The 22,237-nt window shown below is 37.6% G+C and overlaps 1 protein-coding gene across 9 annotated transcripts; it reads right to left on the bottom strand.

Moving 5' to 3' along the window:
* Positions 1-980: 980 nt before the first annotated feature.
* RNF170 (ring finger protein 170) lies at positions 981-22,236 on the bottom strand. Of its 9 annotated transcripts, none has more exons than XM_075526911.1 (8): positions 22,116-22,236; positions 19,963-20,049; positions 12,829-12,972; positions 7,951-8,026; positions 6,392-6,503; positions 5,279-5,352; positions 3,211-3,315; positions 981-1,498 (listed from the first exon to the last, which is right to left on the bottom strand). In XM_075526911.1, the coding sequence occupies exons 3-8, from the start codon at positions 12,963-12,965 to the stop codon at positions 1,229-1,231; spliced, it is 774 nt and encodes a 257-aa protein (XP_075383026.1). In that variant the 5' UTR covers positions 12,966-12,972; positions 19,963-20,049; positions 22,116-22,236; the 3' UTR covers positions 981-1,228. The 9 variants fall into 9 exon arrangements, with proteins under 9 accessions (XP_075383026.1, XP_075383030.1, XP_075383027.1 ...); XM_075526915.1 differs by having other exon boundaries at positions 6,392-6,500; XM_075526912.1 differs by lacking the exon at positions 22,116-22,236 and adding an exon at positions 21,628-21,697.
* Between the last annotated feature and the right edge of the window lies 1 nt (position 22,237).

The following is a 22,237-nucleotide window of genomic DNA, read 5'->3' as shown; positions in this document are numbered from 1 at the left end:
ATTCATTTCTTAAAATGAAAATATTTTCAAATTACTTCTGTAGCTATGATAGCCTATATTCAAATTCAACATGAAAAAAAAAATCAACTTTAAGGATAATTAATACCCTGTATTTTTTAAAACATTTCCAGGATTTTTTTGTGGTCCCTCATCACAGATCTTTTTCAAGGTAATTCAGAACCCCCTCTACCCACATCCAAATCAACCAACCAACCAACCCAGAAAACCCCAACTGAAAATCAAACGCCCCAATATCTAAGTTGTTTAATACTTGTATTGCAGAATGTACATTCAGGTTAAGTTCTGTAGTGTAAACATCCAGTTCTGACTTCTTTTCTTCAACCACTATCTAAAATTTGAGGGTTCTCTCCATTGGCTACATGCTTTAATGCAACTAAAGGAATGCAAACTCTCACTTCAGATACATTGCATTGACCCAAAGCGGCATAAAACCCCTACTTCCAAGATACATACCTACCAAATAAACAAGCCTGAAATGAAAAGCCATGCTCCCATTTAAAAATAGAGCACTAACCAGTCTGGCGTGCATAATATTGGTTTCTCTATCTAGATCAGATTCTGGGTGTATATTCCCAAATATAAAAATAAAATTTTACGAATTGCATGCAACCGTACATAGTGCAGTTCAAGCAATACTGAGGTGTTCTCCTTGTTTTTGTGAAGCATGTGGACAGCAAACTGCGGGGTGATAATTGTAATGAGGTCATTGGCTTTCTTCTTCCACAGAGACACACAAAGCTACTTTTGTTTTAAAAAACTCTAGCCCACAACAGGGAGACATTAAACGATTTAGCCGTGATAACTGTACTGTGAAGAATTTCTGAATTTCCTTATACATGTCTAGATTACCCAAATGGATTTTTTGTTAGAAGCCCTTTACTAGAACTCCTTTTTCACAAACCACACACCAAAAAAGGTGTTTTCTGCTTTGATTACATACAGTTGTTCATCAGGTGGAAGTAGATTAAGGTAGTTTATTACATTATAAAACTAACCTCATCCTTATGAAGTGTATGTAATACACGAATTAAAGATTCCAGTTAAGCATCACCACATACTAACCCTTCATATTTGTATAAGATGACCAGCTATGGAATTGTAACTACTGAAACTGTACACAGGCGCCTTGCTATATCATACTTATGTTACAGTTCTCTTTTTAAAACATTCCACAACCACCTCTGCATTTGGGTCATTTTCATCCGTTTCATCTATTCAGCCGCTGTGTTACCACTTCTCGGTACATGATAGAGATATATATCAGCAGAAGAAAAATGACAAAGAAATCATCCAAGAACCCCAGAATTCCAAAAAGGGCTTCAGGAAGAAAATCCAGAGGTGAAGCCAGGTAGAGCAAGGCTCCAAGCAAGCAGAGGAATATTCTGATGCGAAACATCCAGAAGAGGCCCCCAACAGAAAACATCTCCCTGAAAGCATGCCGCAATAAAGTGGGCAGATCCATAATTCTTTCCATAATCTATGAAGAAAGAAACCAAAAGTTAGTATTTTGCTTTAGCAACAGGCCCATGCTAAATGGATCTTTTTTTAGTCTGAAGTTTCTATTACTACATTACAGCTTTGGAATCTGTTAGTTTATAAGAATTAAAACAAAACACAGTAAGACAAGACTTCCTGGATTTAGTTTTGCTGAGTAAAAAGTTATATTTAGAATATATATGTTTTCTATACTGTAAAACATACATTTAACTCACTACAAAATACACTGGCATCTATTAAGAAGAAAAAGTAGTGACTACTAGAGTAAACCAAATGACTGAGAAAGTGAGAAATAGCAAACAATTAACTGAGTGAAGTATTGATCAGAATGGCAGACAACTAGGGATTGCAAGAAAAAAAACAATAGGTGAAGTAGAATAGGTTGCAGTTCTTCAGAAACACAACACCTCCTCCCGTGGCATATAACCAGTGATTCACATAAGTTTCCAAAGGATGGATCAAGCTTCAAAGTAAACTAAAGAGCGTTTAAATGAATCCATCTCTGGCTCCTTTCCATTTTTCTACTATGATTCTGTCACCTTAGTGAGGGACTGCTCAGCAGAAAATATTCAGGTCTTTGTTGTGAGACGTAGGGAGGGGTGAACTTTGGAATTTTTTTGATACTGGTTCCTTTTCTACTGTACACAGTTTCTACACAGAGCCATGACATTAAAATGAGTTATTGCCAAGGCTTAAAAAGTTCTCTAGAAAGGAATTTTGCATGTGGTTAAGACCATACACCATGTATAAATCAAAGACAATTTATCTAGTCCGATTAGGGCTTTAATGCAGACTTCTGGCATGACCTCACACAGGTTATTGGGGACTAGACACAGAGCCTACAAAGAGGTGCGATGGAGCCTGAAAGGTAGTTTCAATCTATTCTGGATCAAAAGCATAACTGTTTTGTGGTTTAGAACATGAAAAAAAAAGTCCCGTCTCACACCTCTTTTGTCTCTTTGAACTGTACATTTTTCTTGCTAATTTTTTGTTACTATATCCAAATCCATGAACAGATGAAGACAAGCAGGGAAGGTGAATTTCACCTTGTGAATCAGAGCATGTACACAGAAGACAGGATCACAAGGTTGACTTTCTAAAGTTCATAGAACTTCAACCCTCTCTTTTAGCTATTTATCAAAAAAATCCTGTTTTCTTCACTCAGAGAGCAGAATAAAGACTGTAATACAATCTAGGAGGAAAACAAAAAATCAAGACAGCATATAGCTTGAAATCTGAGGAAGAAAGGCACAGAGTAGAACTTCAGATTCTTATAATCAATGTAAAGAGATCAATCAAGTGAATATTCTTCCTTGTATGTCACGTATTTCATTAAGTATTTTTACTGACTAATTATTAATCCTTTCAAATTAATAAGTCATAATTAAAAAAGAGCTTAACACATTAATAAGGAACTCAAGCCATATTAGCAGTTCTCACTCACAACAAAAATGCGTTTCCATACATTTCCACAAATTACAAATAAATATTTTCAAGGTCGTGGGTTTGCCCTAACTACATAAACATGAATTTCCTAAGGAAAACTTGCATAGTCCCTAAACATCATGAAAAGAAAATTCATATCCTGGGGGGGGGGAAAAAGGGGGAAGGAAAAAAACCAAAACCCCACAAAAAATGCTGTTAATCTCCCCTAAAATCACTGACTTCCACCCAAATTTACCCAAAACTTACAGATCTGGGCTGTCCTGAGAATCTCCGATTGTAATCATTAACATCTTGAAGTACTTGGGTTGCATCCTGCTGATCTTCACCAAAGAGTGGTAAAAACAAAGTTACCTAGACACAGCAGGGAGATTTTGTTACATGTGCAACTGTCTTAAACACAGGCATTGTGAACCACAAATGAAAACAGTAATCTTCAGTTAACTACATAGAACAAACTTTGTTTTAGTTGAATATTTAGTAGCAAAATAAAAGGAAAACTACTAACATGGATACTGCTGCTAAGTTTTAACAAATTCATTGCTTATCACTCTTTACAGAATATTAATGTTTTAAAAGATTGTTAAAAACAAGCATAAGAACCCTCTTTCTAAGAGAGGCTTCCAGGAAACTTTTCTAAACACCTAAATGGTTTATGTTTCAGAAGTGGGACATATGATTTGGAGAAGAAAGTTAATTTACCAAATTAATCCACTTTTGTTTCTTAAACTGAAAATCAAATAAAGCAACCAATAGGGCCATTCTTCTTCCATCTTTAGAATGGCCTTGCATTTCAGCAGGCAAGCAGCAAAACTCATACTTTTCCATATGGTCGTTCATACCAAGACAAAGGAGAATAATACAGAATAATAAGTTAACAGAAAAAGACATTAACCTTCAGCTTTTTTGTAAGCACAGAGAATTCTGTTATGTTCTTGGGTTAACTTTCATGCAAACATAGAAAAATAGGGAAGGTCATATTCATGTGTATCTTATGTTATCTTTCTGTATAGGAGCTTCTGAAAACTGAAGACTTGTATTTGGAAGGTATAAAATGGTTCAGGTATAAAATACAGATTATCATAGGAAACAGAAAATACATAGCACTTTAAATTATTACAGTCTTCAAAAGCTCCCTCTGTACCTGGCCACTAAATATATATCTTATATCTGTGCAGCAGTCACGTTTAGCAAATGACAGCACTAGCAGATCTACATTCAACTCTTAGCCCTGCCACAAACCTTTTGTATGACTCATGTTGTTCATGCGTACATACTTCCATTCCTCATGTATAACTCACTTTTCTTACTTCACAGGGTGAGAATGAATGCATAACCATGTAAGCAGTACCACCCAATTTACCTGTTACTCAGAGGAAGGTAGAAGAATATCTATGTAAGGAGAGACACTAAAAAAGTCACTTATTTTCCCCTTTTTCATCTTCCTCACCTTTATTTTTTGTCTCTCTCTCCTCACTGGCTACACTCTAAACCTATTCATTCTTCCTCTAGTCATACATATTTTTCTTTCCTTCCTCTGTCTTCCTACAGTCATCTGTCCTGCTGATACACACAATCAAAGCAGGATATAATATATGGCAAGGGCGTGAAGCACGTTATATAATTCATCAGAAGTTACTAGTTCTGTAGTTTGTGCACTGTTAAAATAAAGATGTACTTTTGTTAAAACATATATTATAAGACTCAGAGATCCTAAGTGTTAATGAGTTGCAGGGACATATTTCAAACTGACAATGTAAGTAAGTTGCGTAGGAAGTAAGTTAATGCTTGCTCTACAAAGCTCAAATTAATAATACATACAAACTAAAAATAGGTACAAAATAAGAAATTGACATGGATAGGTTTTTTTGGCAGGGAGAGAAGGAAGGGAGAGGGTACTTCTCAGAAATCAGTAGTATACTGCCTACTGGCAGTCTTCCTCAACAGCAAGGTCTTTCAGATGCAAGTTCTGGTGAAGAAGTTATATAACATCCCAAACAGAAAGCATGGAAGAATCATAGTTAAGATCTTACAATTTTCTCTTTTCATATACTCCTTTACAGAAAAATGGCTGAGTTCTCAGTGCTGCTCACTTAAATTCGAGTTGCAGGAACAATCTGTATTTTTTGAGCCATTTGGCAAAACAAAACGTTCAAAAAAACTTAATGTCCACCATCTATGTCTGACATATCCATGTTCTTTTTGCTTTTCAGACTTCTTCTGTCAGTCTCACTATTGCAGTTCACATGTAAGTGCTTTTTTGGTAAGCTATACTAGATAGCCAAACTATCAGGTCCGTCATTACTTAAAATATTACCGTTTGTCTGCAGATTGGACAACGGATGGCACCAAGCCATGAGCCATACCTCCAGTAGGCAATAATGCAGGAACCTGATGAAGGTAAATTACAGATATGTAAACTTGGAAGCTGGAACACCCATTGCATGAAATAATGTTACACACCAAGGAAAAGAACAGAAGTGTACAAGCAGTTAGGTTAAATCTATCTTTTCAGGTGTAATTTTGTATACAGTATTCACTGAAGATACCAAGAGCCAATGTGTTCACATTCAATGCTATTAATGAGAAAAATCCTGAATAGGTTCAACTGCATCATTAACTTTAAGGTATTATTTCCTGAAAAGACAAAAAAACCTTCTTAATCATTAGCTGAAGAAGCAAATAATTACAAATTTTACCAGTTTAAAATTTAGAAGTCACAAAAGTGTCAAGAGGTGTAAAATTTATCCCCAAACCCTGGCTTTATTATCAGAGTTTCAACAGATGAAGGAATATATAAAAATCTGAGTACTTAACTGTTTTCCAAATTTGTAATTTTTTTCTTTTAAATGACTAGACATGGTATGTACTATATACACCATAAAACTAGATGAATGCAGTGAAAGAATCTTACTGGGAACCTGAAGGAGAGGAAGCAAAATGCTACACAGGGCATTTATATGTAAATTTGAATAGCTGAGCCTCAAAAAAAAAAAGGCAAACACTTTAAGCATTGTGAACTTAGCCTTAATTCTTCAGGACTTCCAAGGAAAAAAAACTCACTCTGAGATAAAGATAATACCAAGCAGAATTTTTTACTCTTTCTAAACCAGTTTTTTAAAATGGTTCATTTCTGAGTGTTTTTCAGGCTCTTCAGTTTTTTACTAACTGGAAATAAATTATACTCTGTCCTTGACATTTTTAAATTAACCGCAGTTTCAATCCTGATAGAAAAAAATGCAGCACAGTCTCAAAGTGACATTCACAAACGTATTTTCTCAACAATTTATATAAAAATTATTTCTAACGCAACTAGAAGATAAGCAATTAAAATCAAACAAAGCTTTGCATTAGAGTGGCTATACTAGTGCCAAATGTTTGTATTTCTGTTCTGGTTTTATCTTTGGGGCTTGAGATTTTTCTTGCTTACCACAGAAGAGATGTCCACAGTTTGTTTCTATAGGAAATGTAGCCTGTTGCAAACAGACTGGACAGGACATATCTGTATAGAAGCGATGTCTATCACCAGCAGAAGCATCCTGCTGGAACAGAAGAGAAATGCAAAGTGTTAGAGATACTATTTATATATAAGTCTACTGAGTTTAAAAAAATAATAATAAATTCAGTGTTCATTTTCTAGAAGTCAGACAGTCAAATGCAAAACTATGTGAAATGAGACATATATTTAAATTCAAAAAGCAAGCATACTTAAATGCAAAAACTTATTCACTAAGCAAGTTCTTCTTGTGACAAGCCCATTATTTTCCCCTCATCTGTTATATACATATGTGCTTCAATCCAGTTAAAGACCGCAAAGAAAGAACCTCCTTGGGCCTTCACACTAAGTTAGGTTAGACATGCTGAAGTATGAATAACAACTCAGACCTAGACTGTTACTTCATTATCCTAAGTAGCTCTGTCTAGAGCCAGGTAACTGAACTGCATTGCTCACCAGTTGCAGCATTTAGTGTTCCCAAGCCCAAGCATAGACATCAGCTTGTGTATGTCACTGCCATGAAATGGTTTTTCTCCCCATTTTGCCATATTTGTCTTCCACATAAATATGCACTTTAGTTAAAAATCTGTCATTATTTCAAGAAGTATTATGATGAAAGACTTTCCTCAATACTCTCCAAAAGTATGGCTTTTCACTCTAGGGCTGGGCCTCAGCAATTTCTAGTACCTGGCCTAGACTCTCCCATCCTCACCTCTACATGTCAAAACTGGATGCAATCATACAACCATAGAATGGTTTGGGTTGGAAGGACCCTTAAAGATCATGTAGTCCAACTCTGCTGCCATAGACAGGGACATCTGTCACTAGATCAGGTTGTTTGAAGCCCTACCCAACCTGATCTCGAACACTTCCAGGGATGGGGCATCCAAAACTTCTCTGGGCAACCTGTCCCAGTGTCTCACCACCCTCATTGTAAAAAATTTCTTCCTTATGTCCCATCTAAACCTAATCTCTTTCAGTTTAAAACCATTGCCCCTTGTCCTGTCACTAAACGCTTTGGTAAAAAGTTTCTCTCTGTCAATTTTTGTTGCCTGGCTCTTGTTGCTGTGCCATTGTTCTGCTACACACAGTTTATCAGTCTAAACATCTAACCCCTATCCTGTGGCAGCAAGCGGTACTCCAGATTTCCTTTCCTTTACCACTAAGTTCCCAGGAACATTGCAGGAAGCATGCAACATAATCTAACATACTCCACCTTGTGGCAAAAACTTGTTTGAAAGAACCAGCCAAGTATTTAATCTTAATTACTTAACTTATCCATAAAAAAAGCCTCAGTTATCTCGTTACTTGATAAATTTCAAGGATGCCTCTGTACAGTAAGTGAGCTTTCGTAACTTTAAAGACCAGCTTCTTCCAGAACCTCAGAGAAGTCTACACTACCAACTTTCAAGACCAGCTTCTTCCAGAACCTCAGAGAAGTCTACACTACCCCAAACCAGATAGTTGAATGATGCCAAGACTTAGCGCAGCACCTGCTCAGTTTGAAGCTGCTGACGAAGAGCTCGCACTAGCTCTTGATTTTCTGGGTGTATGTTCTGATGTTCATTTCTGTGAAAGGAAATATAAGCAATAAGAAAAACGGAACACTGTGGCCCAACACTGAAAAATAACCGATTGAAAAAAAAGAAACTTGAACAAAGGGCAAAAAATAATTCTTTCCTGCTATAAAGGATTTTAAAGGAAGTACACAAATAATTAAGGAAACAGGACATTTATTCTAGATCCTAAAGTTACTCTGCACATTTAAAGCTGTACGGCAGCAAGATTTTTCAGAGAGACTCCATAATCAACCATTAAATCATGTTAAAACTAGATTTTCATCTGAAACAAAATTATGCTATTAACCTGCAAAAAAATCAAGTTGCTTGAAAGCTCTTATATTCATCATGCAGAAATATTTTTAATTTTTGTCTCCACTGCTAGTTTTTTTATTGTTGACCTACCTGTAAATTTCTTATTTTTTTTCACTCACTGCCTAAGTTATAGAGTTGAAATATCCTAATTATTTCAATTTTATCTGCTACATGAAAGATTAAGACATAACATTTACATAAGAAGGGGCAGGCAAACTCTTAGATTTAGAATGTTGAATTTATGTAACTATCAGCAGACTAGATATAAAAAGAAATCACTCTTTTTAGATCACTCTTTAAAAAGAAAGACTCTACGGGCAACAAAACTACAGGTTAGAGATGCCAAGGGGAATCATAGGGAAGGGACTCACTAAAGAAGGGAGGCTCTATATATTACAAGTTTGAAATTCAAAAGCACAATGGGAACAGAATTGGAATTAAGAATGAAGCTGACAACATTAAGAGGTGTTGAGTTACAATAAATATCAGTCAACAGTATCATATTCAAAACTGAATTTTCATGCTTTAATTATTCATATGGATTTCACTGGTGATACATTCTGCTCAGCACTGTTGGGGTCTCAGCTGGATTCTGTTTTCCATTTTGGGCTAAATGCATAAAAACACGTAGAGAAGTTGGAGGAAGTGCAGAAGAGAATAAGAACTACTGCCCACATTTTTTAAACATTAGAGAAAGAGTGAAGAAATGTCAGTTCATATAGAAGACTGCTCATGGAGACAAAAGGGGACAGGATAAGGCTTTCATTCTATAAATATGAGCAATTAATTCCCACAGTTATCTAAGCTTGGTGGAAAAACGTTTCCAACCACTAAGTGTACAAAATCAGAAAAGGTTACCTCAGGGTATTGTGATCTATCTTTCACTAAAACTTACATCAAAATACAGGTTGCGCTGCTTCCAGGGATGATCTAGGCAAGCTGATCCTCTGTCAGAGCTGAGGGCTGGACTGGCTGAATTTTTAGGACATTTTCTGGTTGCAGTTCTATTTACATGATTTCCTCAATGGCTCTAGGAGCTTCTGCAATATTGTCCTTCATTTGATGTAAGCAATCATAATACTGCATTACTGCTATCTTTAACATTTTGTCTCCTTCATTTCTTCTTCAAAGAGGAACAGACAAACCCCATATTTTTCATACTAATAATTCCATGGTTATCTGTAAAAAGTAAATTTATTTAACACTAATGTGGGTGACATATGTGAAAGTTATATGATGGGAAGCCTATGTTAAAACCTTTCTTGCCCACCCTGGGTCTCCATGAGTCAGATTTTGTGGATGTTGTCTGTCATTCATGTTATATATGTAGAAGTATTTTCCTGTTTACATGCTACAAATGAGCATATTTTGCACCTTCAGTTTGCCAGAACATTGATATATATTGAAATTCAATTCAAATCACACACAAGTGGAAGGTGTTAATTATAAGCCAGTTTATTCTGATTCCTTCATGAACAACTAATTGCAAATTTGCTACTAAAGAATTATGCAGTGAAAAGTTATACTAAGCAAAGAAGAATCTTAAGTGCTCAAATTTAAAAAGTAGACATGGTAAAGTTACCTGGGCAATATTCGCATATCATCCTTGTACAAATACTTCATTCATATGACTTTACTCTGGTATCACATACTATGTTGAATACATGAGAGTATTTGTAGAGCTGTAGAGGTATAGTATGTACAACACCTGTCACTTATGCATAAGATGCTGAGGTAGGAGAACACTGCACAATGTCCAGGAGGGGACAGGCAGAGCTCAAGACATATCCAATTCATAACTTCTGTCACGTGATTAGTGTGAGAAAATAAATGAAATAAATTAAAAACAGTATGGTGCTACGTAATTAAAGGCATTATCAAAGACAAGCCAGAAAGAAATTAAGTTAGATGCAGAGTCTTTTAATTTCCCTATTTTTGAGTGTTAGCACTCCATAACTTGAGGAAAAAAGTCCCATGACATGGAAAGATTGTACTATGTATCACAAAGGGCCCCACCAAATTATTATTACCAGAAGGGAGAAGGCTGCCTACTCATTCAGCGTGTAGTCTCACACAGTGAGAGTGACAGACAGTACATATGGGGACTGGTGTATCACTGGGCAATGATGTTCCAAGGATTAAGATCTCACTTCTGAAAATACTGACTCGATCTTATAACCAAACCATATGATGGGATACAAAAATGAGAGAAAAGATCTAAACCTGCAGGTTCATAAACAAGGGTTAGGTAAGTCATGTGGGACAAGTAGGGAACCTGATACAAAACACTGGAGGATCAGGCTCCCTTTAATTTGTTAGATAAACTAAATTTTCACAGTCTCATTTGTAATGTGACAACCTACTCACAAGTTCAAAAGATGATGGAAAAAATCGGGCTGCATTTTATCAAAATTTATAACTCAAAGACGTACAGGCTTTGCAAAAGTATCTTAGAGTGACCAAACTAAACATCTGCAACTTGGTATATATTTTAATTACTGCTAATAAGTTTCTCCACCAAAAGCACAGAGACCTTCAGCTCATGCCCCGATGCGGTGCTTCATTGAGTTCTCCCTGCTGGAAACAGGTACAGCAACCATATCCCTTAACATTTCTTTCCATATTCCATGTCTGCCCCCTAAAATCTTCTGCAACGTACACTCCTTGCTGCCTACTTTCCCTTTTTATTCAGTTCCTGCAACCTTATTCATTACCCTAAGCTTTCTTTCATGTATTCTCACCCAGGACCTGTTCCTGCCCAACTTAAGTATTTCAGATGTTGAATACAGAAGTACGGGTGGCAAAGAGACTGGGGTAAAATGGATACAGTATAAGGAACACATAGACCACTGTATTGTCTAAGATAACTACAGAAGAAAAAGAAAATACTCTTTTTCTCCCCCACTCCCTCTTCAGTGCTAAATAAATAAGAATTAGTATACTTGTTGTACTGTACAGATTTTCTACCATACTATGCAGATTTTGATGGACACAATACAAAGGAGGTAGAGGAAAAATGCTGCTGAATACAGACAATTTCAGAAGGTACCAGAAGGCACTGTGGAGAGCTAAGAGGATGCTGATAGGACTTCCAGTAGCCAGTCATACAATGCAGAAGTAAACAAGCTTCAAGACTTCCAAAGTATGGAAGCTTTGTGTCTGAGTTTGTTTGCCCCTCCAGAAAATAAACCATCAGAGCATGTAACAGGATCAACAGACAAACTTTTTACTTAGCTAATTACACTACAGAGGTAGCTAGTAACTAGCCCTTTCCTCCTTCCCCAAGTAACCCTTCATCATTGATGTCTCATGTCCCTGAAAGCCAATGCTGAGTGAACTCCCACTACTCTTGCCCACTGCTAACCCTTGTTCCCCTCACCTTTTTATGTTCCTAACTTACTTTCCTTTATGAAGTTCAAAAATAAAATATTTACTTTTAAACTAAACACTTAAAATTCAAGTCACAAATGCTAAAAATGTCAATATAAGGGGTAGAGAAAGCATAAGAGAGCAGAGGGAAAAGAGGCACTCTTGAAGCCATCTGAATAACTGAAACAGCCTTGGAAAGAAAAGCAAGGTGAAGTGCGTACGTTTCTCTTAGATTACTTTGCTATCTCCTGGTCCTGAACAGCAGCACTGCCTTGCCATCCAACCAAGCCTTCCCACTTCTGGTTTCTTTTGTAGCTTGCTCTCACATACCTCCTACCCCGCTAATACTTCTCATATGAACAGATCCTCCTCAGTAAATTCCATAATGCCAATGTGTCACTAAAACTGAGTTCTCTTAGTTATTAAAACTCTTCTGTGTTCAGAAGTCTACAGACATCCATAAAAAAAAAGCGCCAATCTGAAGCTTATGTTACCTAAACACATAAGCTAACATATTTGTTAGGTTGCAAGGAAAAACTCTGAAATAAAAAATAAACTTTGATTACTTGACCATTAAAGTTACTAAATTATGAACTTAACATTTTGCTTTATAGAAAGCATATTAAAGTCCATTGTTTTCCAGCGTATTCATTTATAAACAAATCAGTCAATTTATTCAGGTTTGGGGTTTTTTGTTTGTTTGTTTTCTCTTTTTTTTTTGAAGGAGACTGCAACTAGAACATACATTGGAGGATTATATCCAATCTTAATTATGGAGTCATTATTGACAAATCTGTATGTTGTAACCAAATATGACACACCAGCCATATAGACTGTGAATTCAGCCATTTTCAGTCTTAAGGAATGATGAACATTATCCAGCTTGACCACCTGAAGATAAGGAATAGTTAAACTTCACTTTTGAGAAATGCATAATTTCATTCTAACTGTGAATTAAATTATGAAACTCTGCCAAGCAATTAGTTAAACAGAGTAAGTGATCAAACAATCATTTCCTTAATGTCACAAAATCACAGCTGTTTTGTATACCGATGCAAAAATTTGTTGACAAAGTTAGAACTTTACAAATGCAGGTACGTAGATTAAGTCCTGTCAACATTTTCTCACCTTAAAAGCGTATATACCAGAGCAGCAATGAAAGTGAAACTGAGCACAACTGCCACCAGTACCTGGTCACTTATTCCTTCTATAACTGAATCATTATCTAGCTTCAAACTCTGAACTTCTGCTTGGTGACTGGCCATCACAGCTCTAAAATGTAAAAAGAAATATATACATACACATACATGTATATATTAAAACACACATGTGCACACATACATTTTAAACACAGATACAAATAATATGTATACGCATCTATTCATACACATAACACAATAAATTCCTGAAGCAAGAGATTAGTCATTGCTGGGGAAAAAATGGTAAAGAACAGGGATCAGATGCATTTTTACCAAACACTGAGCTTGCTGCAGAGGTCTGCAAAACATTTGTCTTGCGTAGTAGCAAACAAGTCTTAAATGACTGTGTTGTGATCTAAAGATTTTTTTTAAAAAACATCAGTCAGATACTTTACCTGGGAATCTTTACCAGATAACTTGCCTAGGAATAGGGCATTGCTGAATCAGACATATTCTAAGGACAGTTCATTTACAAAAAGTATAACGACTCTGCATTATCAAGAATTTTATCTATTACACAACACATCATTGCTGCTAGGCTGAGACAATGTAACTTTTTAGAAACCTAATTTTCACCACTTACGTGAAGAAAGAAACAAGGACATTTGGGGTTTAGCCATTTTTTGAGTGCTAAATGTCCATTCAGATACACAGGAATCACCTGATGCACTTTGTGTTTTATTTGTCTTTTCTATGCATTACCATCCTTCAGCTGGAAACATGGGAAAACCTTGAAAGAAAAAGAGTATTCTCTGGCATCCTTAGTTAGATTCATTTGTTTTATATTGATTTAACAGACACAACAATCAGAATGACTTGCCAACACTAACATTTATTACCCTACAGTGTTAACCTACAGCTGGAGACAAGCAAAATAAAATAGTTTCCAACACACTGCTAAATCACTCCTGTTGCAATCAGGAAGTGAAATGAACTACAAGTGTGAATGTTATGAAACCAGGAGAGCAAAGCTAACTCTGGCAAATGATGAAAAAAGTCATATTGAAGCTGTGTCTATACACAATTAAAGTATTTTTCATACACAGCTGACATAAAATCTCAGCACCAGTTTATGAGATCAGCTAAGACTGGTATCATTTACTTTACTTCCTAGTCCAGTGTGTGTGCCTTAAGCTTGCAAGCTTTCATCAGTGTTTCTCTCCACTTCATAGCTCATGTGTCATGTTTTAATTTGAACCTTGCTGTCTAGCAAACATCACCAGACACTGCCTGGCCCGGAATTAATTGCAAAACTGAAATGGAATACAAGTCATCAGGATTTTAGTGCATACCTGTGATGACTACCCTGGCAGGATTTCAACATTCCAGTCTACTGCTAATAAAAAAGTGTCATCTTTTGCATAAAGTAGCTACTCTCTCCCTCCAGATCTTTTCTTGTTCGAGTTCTGGAGCTTTTTCCAAGCTTCCTTACATTTGTGGGAGCTGCCCTCTGTAGCAGCAATGCAAGAGAAGCTGGTATATTCTAGCATTATTGTAAAAAAAGGGTAGGTGGTATAATTAAGTACCATAAGAGCAGAGAAAACTCATGGAGAACGAAGCATAGATTCCTTTAATTGTTGTTGTATTTTTGAGCTTCCACTGTGAAAAACAAAATGAAATAATGAAGCATAATGAAGTGAAACAATAAACTAAGTTATCCTAAGTGTGCCAAACTGAACGATTATTTCTGTAATCATAGTCATAATTTTTGCCAATTACAGCTTTCCACAAGTACCTGTGTGATAGTCTAGTGAAATGTCAATTAATATTTGGAAAGAGTAACTTTTCCCAAAGGTGGAACATCAGTGACTCATCAAGAGCCATGTTTAAACTAGGTCAATATTGACACAGGTTTCATATATACTAATGAATGAAAGACCAGCTCTTTGTGGAAAGGTCCTACATAGGAACAAGAGCCTACACAAGAAGTTATAGCATTTGTCTGTGTAGCTTGTTACACAATTATATTGCTATAGTAAAAGCCATGACGCTAAGGTGTTGTGGAAGTTTTCTGAGCAGCAGTTCCTTGGTGCTGAGGATCTGGACTGGTAGGTGTGCTGTGATGCCTCCCCAGCTCAACACTCCCAACCTGTACACTTCATTTCTTTGCATATCCAATCCTGAAGAAGCTTCTCTCTCTTACAATGTATCATTCTGGGACGCTCATTTTCCACAACTGTGTCTCAGGCAGTGTGCTTGTACCTTCAACTCCTATGTTTTCTCTCCTTGAGTACCATCATCAGTCCACTAATTTTTACTGTGTCACACTGTCATTTCTGGGTTGACCACTCAGTACAAAACAAGAAGTAAATGGCAAGGAACTGGTATGTGATGATTCCTCCATTGTCCTGCATCAGCTCTGTTAGATTAGACCAACATGCTAATAACCACTACATCCCATTAAGTGTTACGCACTTTTTTTCAGAAATACACACTGTGGCAGACATACAGATGGTTTAACTGCACCTTTATGACGAAGGCAAGTGTTTCTCACTGACACCTGAAAGGCTTCCTGTGTCACTGCTTGCTTGGTGCACTCTGAAACCAATACATGAATTGTCAGTATCACACAAAGTTAACTCAGTTTCCCTGAAGAACCTTCAAGACATCCACTCTAGAGCTCGCTCTCCTTCTCTGCAAGTTCCTTGCAACAACACTCTTAATCCTTACCTGCCTACCATTAATAGCACTCATTACATCTGCTTGCCTTCATTTCTGCTCATGCATTCTTCTTGAAATACCAAACTGTGGTACCAAGGTTAGCAGGAGAATATAAGACACAGATCCTCACCTTCTCTTCCTACCCGCACATAATTCCAGTTACTTGCATCTACTTCACCCCTTCACTTACCACATATGACTTTCCAAATAACCATTTTCACACAAACTTAGTGTCCAAAAGAAATTCCTGCACAGTGTTTCTGGCTACATAAAATGCTACTCCCTCAAACACTTTATCTTCACGTACATGCCAATACTGCCAAGATATATAGAGGAGGGGAGTGGAACCTCTGCCTCAGTCTCTCTCCCAGCTGCTTCTATTACTAAATTCTAGAGAAGACAGGCTACCGGATGTTGTTCATGTTTTAACTTATTTGCTGCTCCTGGACAGTCAACAAGTGCAGAGCATATTCCCCGCTTTACCTCTAGCACTTTTTCTGAATGAGACCATTGCACAGGAAGGCTGACATGAATTGTGTAGACTAGGAAGTACAAACAGAAGGGTTTCACTTCAAAATATCAATACATACTTTCTCAGAATAGTCATTCAAGCCTCAGTAGGCTTGAATAGTCATTCAAGCCTCAAGTCTCAACCTCCTCCTTCTCTTATCTCTGGTTTAGCATGTAAAAAAAGCAATGGCTACAAGGAGAACACTGCTAAAATACACTATTTGAAAAATGTCTGACTGAAGGAGGAAGGAATTTTCTGATCTCAAGTCTGTTTTGAACATTTTCAAACAAAATATCTAGAACTGTAAGCTTGCAGTTCATGTTTCTTCAGGTGCAACCACAACACATCTGCAGTGGTTTGAATGTGTAGTAGACCAGCTAACAGTCCTAAAATAGCTGCTAAGGGATCTTGCCTCCCAGTGCATGTGTTTAGCAGTGGTGCTCTTTCAGTTGTACAACTAATAAGCAGGCTACAGGAGACAATTCTTAAATGATGTAATGAAGACCCTTCAGTCTTCAGAGACAACCAGTATTGGCAAGGACTAAGTAAGTGTATGTCAGAGAAGACTTCTAGAACCAGACTTTACCACAGACATCTAATCTCTCCTAAAATAATAACCGGTAGTAATTTGATGTCATTTAACAGCAGCTTGATGTGGTTTGTATTAAATTCAACCTTTTTTATGTTGATCCATTACATTTGTCTGTTTATGCAAAAATAACAGCATTTCATCAACCTTTTCATCATATAATCCTTTTCAGATCAGCATTCTACACCACAGGCTTTTCAAACATTAATTTTAAAGTTGTTCTTTCTCCTCTGTAGATTTATGCTACTTTTTGTTTCTTTTTGTAATTACAAGGAAGGTTTGAATATTTTTAATGCTGTGCCTCTATTCTTTTATACAAGAAATTAATTCCTGTCTACACTAGCTTGCTGAGAAAAGTACCAAACTAATAGAATTACTTCAGGAAAAAAAAGGCAGTAATTGAAAATAGATTAAATTTTGAGGACTGACTTTTGGTTATACTTAAGATTTTTTTCTCTCTTTAGCCATTTAACAAGGATAGCTTTATTAAATGAAAGCATAACTGCACCCTGTGTTCCAATTAGGGGATGAAAACCAAACCACATCTAACAATACTCACATCAAAATTGGAATATATACAATCAACTTCAGAATGTTAAAAGTGTCAGTTGCAAAGTTTAAAAACCCGACAAAAATGTTGGGCCTTTTTCCTGCATTAAAAGTAACAACAGAAGAGCCCAAAACTTAATTTCTAGTTTCGTTTCATCTCATCTTCAAACTACTGGCACTTGCTTGAAGTAAAATAATACAACTGCCCAGTGAGGGGAAAAGAGACAAGGAGTTACTCCTCCATTCCACTTGGGCTAGCTATGTTACAGCTGGACTTTGCAGCACAGTACTTAGACTGGGATCAGGTTTATCTGCATTAGGATTCTTGATGGCCACAGAAGGTAAACAACCTCAAACTGAATTGGGCACAAAATGCTTGGAAACAGAAAGGAATGGAATTTACCATTTGTAAAAATCACAGTTTTGTTTGTAAAAACAATCACAGACTAACCATCTGAACACAAAATCACCTTGTTTATTCTCAGTTTTTCTGAGAGTGGTCACTGACAGAAAGCAACACTAATTTACTTACATTTCAAATAAGAATCTGCAGGCCTTAGAAGTTACATTTCTCCCTCTGTGGTGAAGTATGAACAAGGTATGCAGGTTTATGCAAAAGAAGGAGAACCATAACAAGCAATACTGCAACTACAATGTCTTTTATTCTTGGAAACTCATACAGATCGCATTGAAACGTGAGGGCATGAGGACATACACTAGTGCGGCTGTATTATTTCTTCATTTTTCAGATTTGAAAAGTATTGTGAAGACTTTCAATGTGCGACATACAGCACGGCTAGAACAATGCCCCATGCCATGATCCATAAAGAAATTAAAAACAATCCAGTGTTTGCCATGATATATTAAACACTTGTTGTTAGCTATCCAAAGTCAGAATATCCCCATAGTTTTCTGAAGGATCTGAGCTTTCCCAAGTTTATCAGGGAAGTAGCATATGCTAATATACTCTCACAGACATTTTTAGGACCTGCTATCAAAGGTATATACAATCATAGTGAAAAAGAAGTAAGAGGCTTTCTTCACATCTGAGAAGTAAATGATGAGATAACACACAAGCAATGCTCCTGTGAGATACAAATTAGTAACCAAGAGCAACATTTTATTGACTTTGAGAGCATGGTACAATTTGCTCAACATCTGAAAGATATGTTGGATAACAATGTGTCCTTTCGGGGATGGGCTGGGAGTGAACTGGATGAGAAGGATGGGGTTGGGTGTTGTGTTTTTTTTTTTTTACTTCATTTTTATTTGGGGTATTTTCTTCATGATGCAGTACTGGCAACCACCCTCAGTCCTTAAAAAAATTATAAAACGAACACAGTGGTGGTGGGCCAGGGTGCAAGTCAGAACCTGTAATACCTTTTGCCTGTTGTCTTTTATTAGCAGAAGCATTACCCTCCTCCTTAAAAATGCTGCTTACTTTGTAGAGATTGTGTGTTTTCTGGGATAAGCTAATTCCTCTCCAACTAGTAAAATACTATGAGTCATATTTTTTTAAGACCAAAAAGGTTTTAACTCCTCAAAATTTTCTTCCGTGGTAAAAGGAACAACAAAAAAAATTGGTTTAATTTGTATCAACAGGTTTCTAGTAAGATTGACCTGTTTTAGATAACAGAAATCAACTTTCACAAATTTAAGCACACTAAAATGGAGCATATTTATTCGGTAACCCACCTCCTACATGCACATTAGCTTCTATTGAAATATCTAAGGAATAAATTTAGTGGTTTTCTTTCATTTAGGAGAAAAAGAGGCATAAATTCCCAAAATAAAGACAAATTCTTAAATGTGGGGCAATAATTGAGACCTCTCTCATCAGAAGTTACCCAATTACTTCCTACTTCAGGGTAGCAGCAGGTCGTGGCTACTGTCTGTGGTCAAGAATGGGACTTTGTGAATGGATTTGACCCAGCAAACTGGATGCTACAGTTATTTTTACTCTCCATGAAGAGCTCAAAAGTATGCCTAGACTGCATTCAGAAAGCATCAGCAACAGCAGGCATTAAGCATGCATGACAAACAGTAAATGTATAAACAGCATTGAAGACTCTAGCATGAGTTTACTAGCCTAAATCAGCTAAATCCTGAGCTGATACATTTTACTTAGATACTTTAGCGTACTGAAGTTGGACTTTGAAATAGTGGTGTAGATGTATATAACGTTATAAAACAGAAATAAGGGAAATGATGGATGGTGTACTCAGAAAAAGTGTTCTTGAGGAAACAGGATTAATTAGCTTTTCATTTTTATGAGCATAGTCTTATTTGAATAAAGCATACACAATAATCTCTAGTATTAAGTATCTCCATACATTTTAAAAATCAGGAGGAGACCACCCAAAGGGCACATTTGCTAGGAGAAATAAAAAAAAAAAATCAAGTATAGCCACATACAAATTGACAAGATACATTCTGTGAGAAGGTTATTAAAACTGACTTGGAATATCTTACTAGGATTTCATGCAGTCTGTTAATACAGCATTATTATGAGTTAGCAGCAACTTTGGAGTCACAAATCAGCTTAGCTGGTACAGCAAAATTATAGCCAAACTCAACTGTATCATATTCAGTTATCTCTTCATCATAAACCACCTTTGCTTTCAGGACTATGCTGACTATATTTATGTGCATGCATGCTCTTTGCTAGAGAGAAAGCAAAAAGCCCGAAGAACCTTGCCAAAATAGAGGAGAGGGCAATTTCAGTAGGCAAACAATAATTTTGTTCAATATACCTTAAGAACTGACCAACTGAGGCACTTGCCTGGTAAAGCAGGTCTCTGCAAGGTCTGAGGTCAGTAGTGTCTGAGGCACATTTTTTCCTGAAGAGAAAAAAGAAAAAAGAAAGTATGTATTCTACTTTTGCTGGTGGAATCATGCTTTGCAATTTAAAAATACTACAGATGCAAACTCCAGATGCAATTCTGTAAGGGAAAATAATCCCAAGCTAATACACTATTCTACTGGGAAAACAAAAAGTCTACAATCATTTTTCTCATGAGCCTGAAACTATGTTGATGGTTTGAAGCAAAAAGACAAATTCAATGGTCTGTACAACATTACTATTTGGAATATGTCTGCATGATGTTTTACCATGACCTGTGTAAAACAATCCCCAACAAAGTCTTCCACTGCTTTATAAGACTAAAATATACTGAAAGGCAGACAGTTCTAAAAAAAAGATGGTGGAACTGAATTAATATGCAGATAGGAACGTGAGAAAAAGCCTGCCAATGCCTTCAGTTTCAATATCTGACTTTTCTGATCAGACAGGAAGGAAATAATGACAATTAATTATAATAATGTTTACTGAACTAAAGACTTTAAATCTCTTAAGAAAAGTGCCCAAAAATTCTTTTATCATAGAAAGCAATGCTTCCGTACACAACCTCACATCTAAAATAGACAGCAAGACAAAAAGCATTGCTGTATTTGTTTGCATCAACAAAATACAAAACATAAGCTACATGTCATGACAATAGGCAAAGCAGAGTGGGAAATGGGTACATAAAGAAAGATGTGGCAGAAAACCTTAAACACTGAAATATACCTGTGAAAGCATTGTTTGTCAAAAGCACCAAGCATATAGCTTGAAGTACACATTAAAACCTGGAATGGAAAGTTATAGTTGCGCAGAGTACACTGCTTTCTAAGACTTTTAAACTCATTACCAGATGTTAAAGCTACCTTTAAATGAAGAGAGATCAAATTCATAACTTAAAAATGAGAACAGCAGGTTATACAATGAGATCAGTGAAAAGGTACTTTACTGGGAAAACATGAGAATTTTCATAGCTTTTACAATACACTTTAATTTAAAACAGGTTGACATAAAGGAACACTCAAGATTTTGTCCATGCTACCAACTTATTTAACTGAAGAACTGTGAGAAAACTTGAACAAAGTGATAGCTACTAGATCTGCAACTCTTCCTTCCTTGGTTGTTTATCCAGCCCTCAGCTGTTATCAGTGCACTGTGCTTGCTACTCCATGTTGTCACACATTAGGCCAGCTTCTAACTGATAGGGAACTGTACAGCTTATCATGACGCCCAACATTCTCATTGCAAACTTCAGATGGGCCAAAATTCAACTGACTACTGAGAAGGAGTTTCTTGAACTCTTCAGGCAGTTCCTTTGCAGCATGATGGAAAGCTAGTCTGGCTGGGGCAGTAAGGACACAGAGCTACTCTGACCATGAAACACACTCCTTGTCTTCGAGATTAAAAATTAATTTAATTACCTGCAGCTAATGCGAAGTAAGTAACTTTTACTTTTTGTTAATTAATTTTTACTACAGTGGAATTTCGCTCAGAGGAAGTTAATGTCATTTCCCACTCCAAAAAGAGTGGAAAACCTTGTAGAGGCTGCTCCCTCCAAAAGCCAAGCCATATTCCTTACTGGCAAGAGAATGCCTGTGTGTGCAACGTTCTCACAAGCCCACGCTCCCGAAACCAGGCACAGCCGGGGCTCGGGGTGCTGCTGCAAGTCCCTTCCCGTCCCTCCCGCCCTGCCAGGCACCCCCCCGCGCACCCAGCTCCGACCCGCCACCAGCCTGCGCGTCGACAGCCGAGGGCACGCACAGCCAGGGGAAGGGGGCAGACCCCGCGGAGGCCTATGGCCCCCCGGCACGCCTCGGGCGTCCGGCGGCGTACAAGGGCCTCCGCGGCCTGCAGCGTCCGCGCCTCGCCTCGCCAGGCCGGGCCCCGCTCGCTGCCACCCCCGACAGCGGGGTTAAGCACCACCGGGCCGGGCCAGACGCGAGCGACGCGGCGGACGCCCACAGCCCCGCTCACGCCCCCCGCGGGCCGGGCCAGCCCCCCGCCCCCCGCCGGTTATAAAGCCTCCTCAGCGGCGCGGGGGAGGGGCGCGGCCCCGCGCGACGATACCTCAGCTCCCGGCGCGCGCCACGCTCGCCACCGGCCGCGGCCCCGCCCCCCGCCAGCGTCGCGGCGTCGCGTCGCGTCGCGTCTCCTCCGCCCCCGCGCAGCGGCCGCACGGCGCAGGCGCG

This window comes from Mycteria americana, chromosome Z (assembly GCF_035582795.1).
Source record: "Mycteria americana isolate JAX WOST 10 ecotype Jacksonville Zoo and Gardens chromosome Z, USCA_MyAme_1.0, whole genome shotgun sequence".
Lineage (NCBI taxonomy): Eukaryota > Metazoa > Chordata > Aves > Ciconiiformes > Ciconiidae > Mycteria > Mycteria americana.
The sequence above is the reverse complement of the archived record's forward strand: the minus strand, read 5'-3'. Positions and strand labels throughout refer to the sequence as shown.

Coding starts and splice junctions, on each gene's coding strand:
- RNF170 (XM_075526911.1), bottom strand. CDS start 12,965: ATGGCCAGTCACCAAGCAGAAGTTCAGAGTTTGAAGCTAGATAATGAT. Junction 6,504..7,950: donor AGCAGCTTCAAACTGAGCAG/GTGCTGCGCTAA, acceptor CTTCTGTTCCAG/CAGGATGCTTCTGCTGGTGA. Junction 3,316..5,278: donor GTCCAATCTGCAGACAAACG/GTAATATTTTAA, acceptor TGCTGTGTCTAG/GTAACTTTGTTTTTACCACT.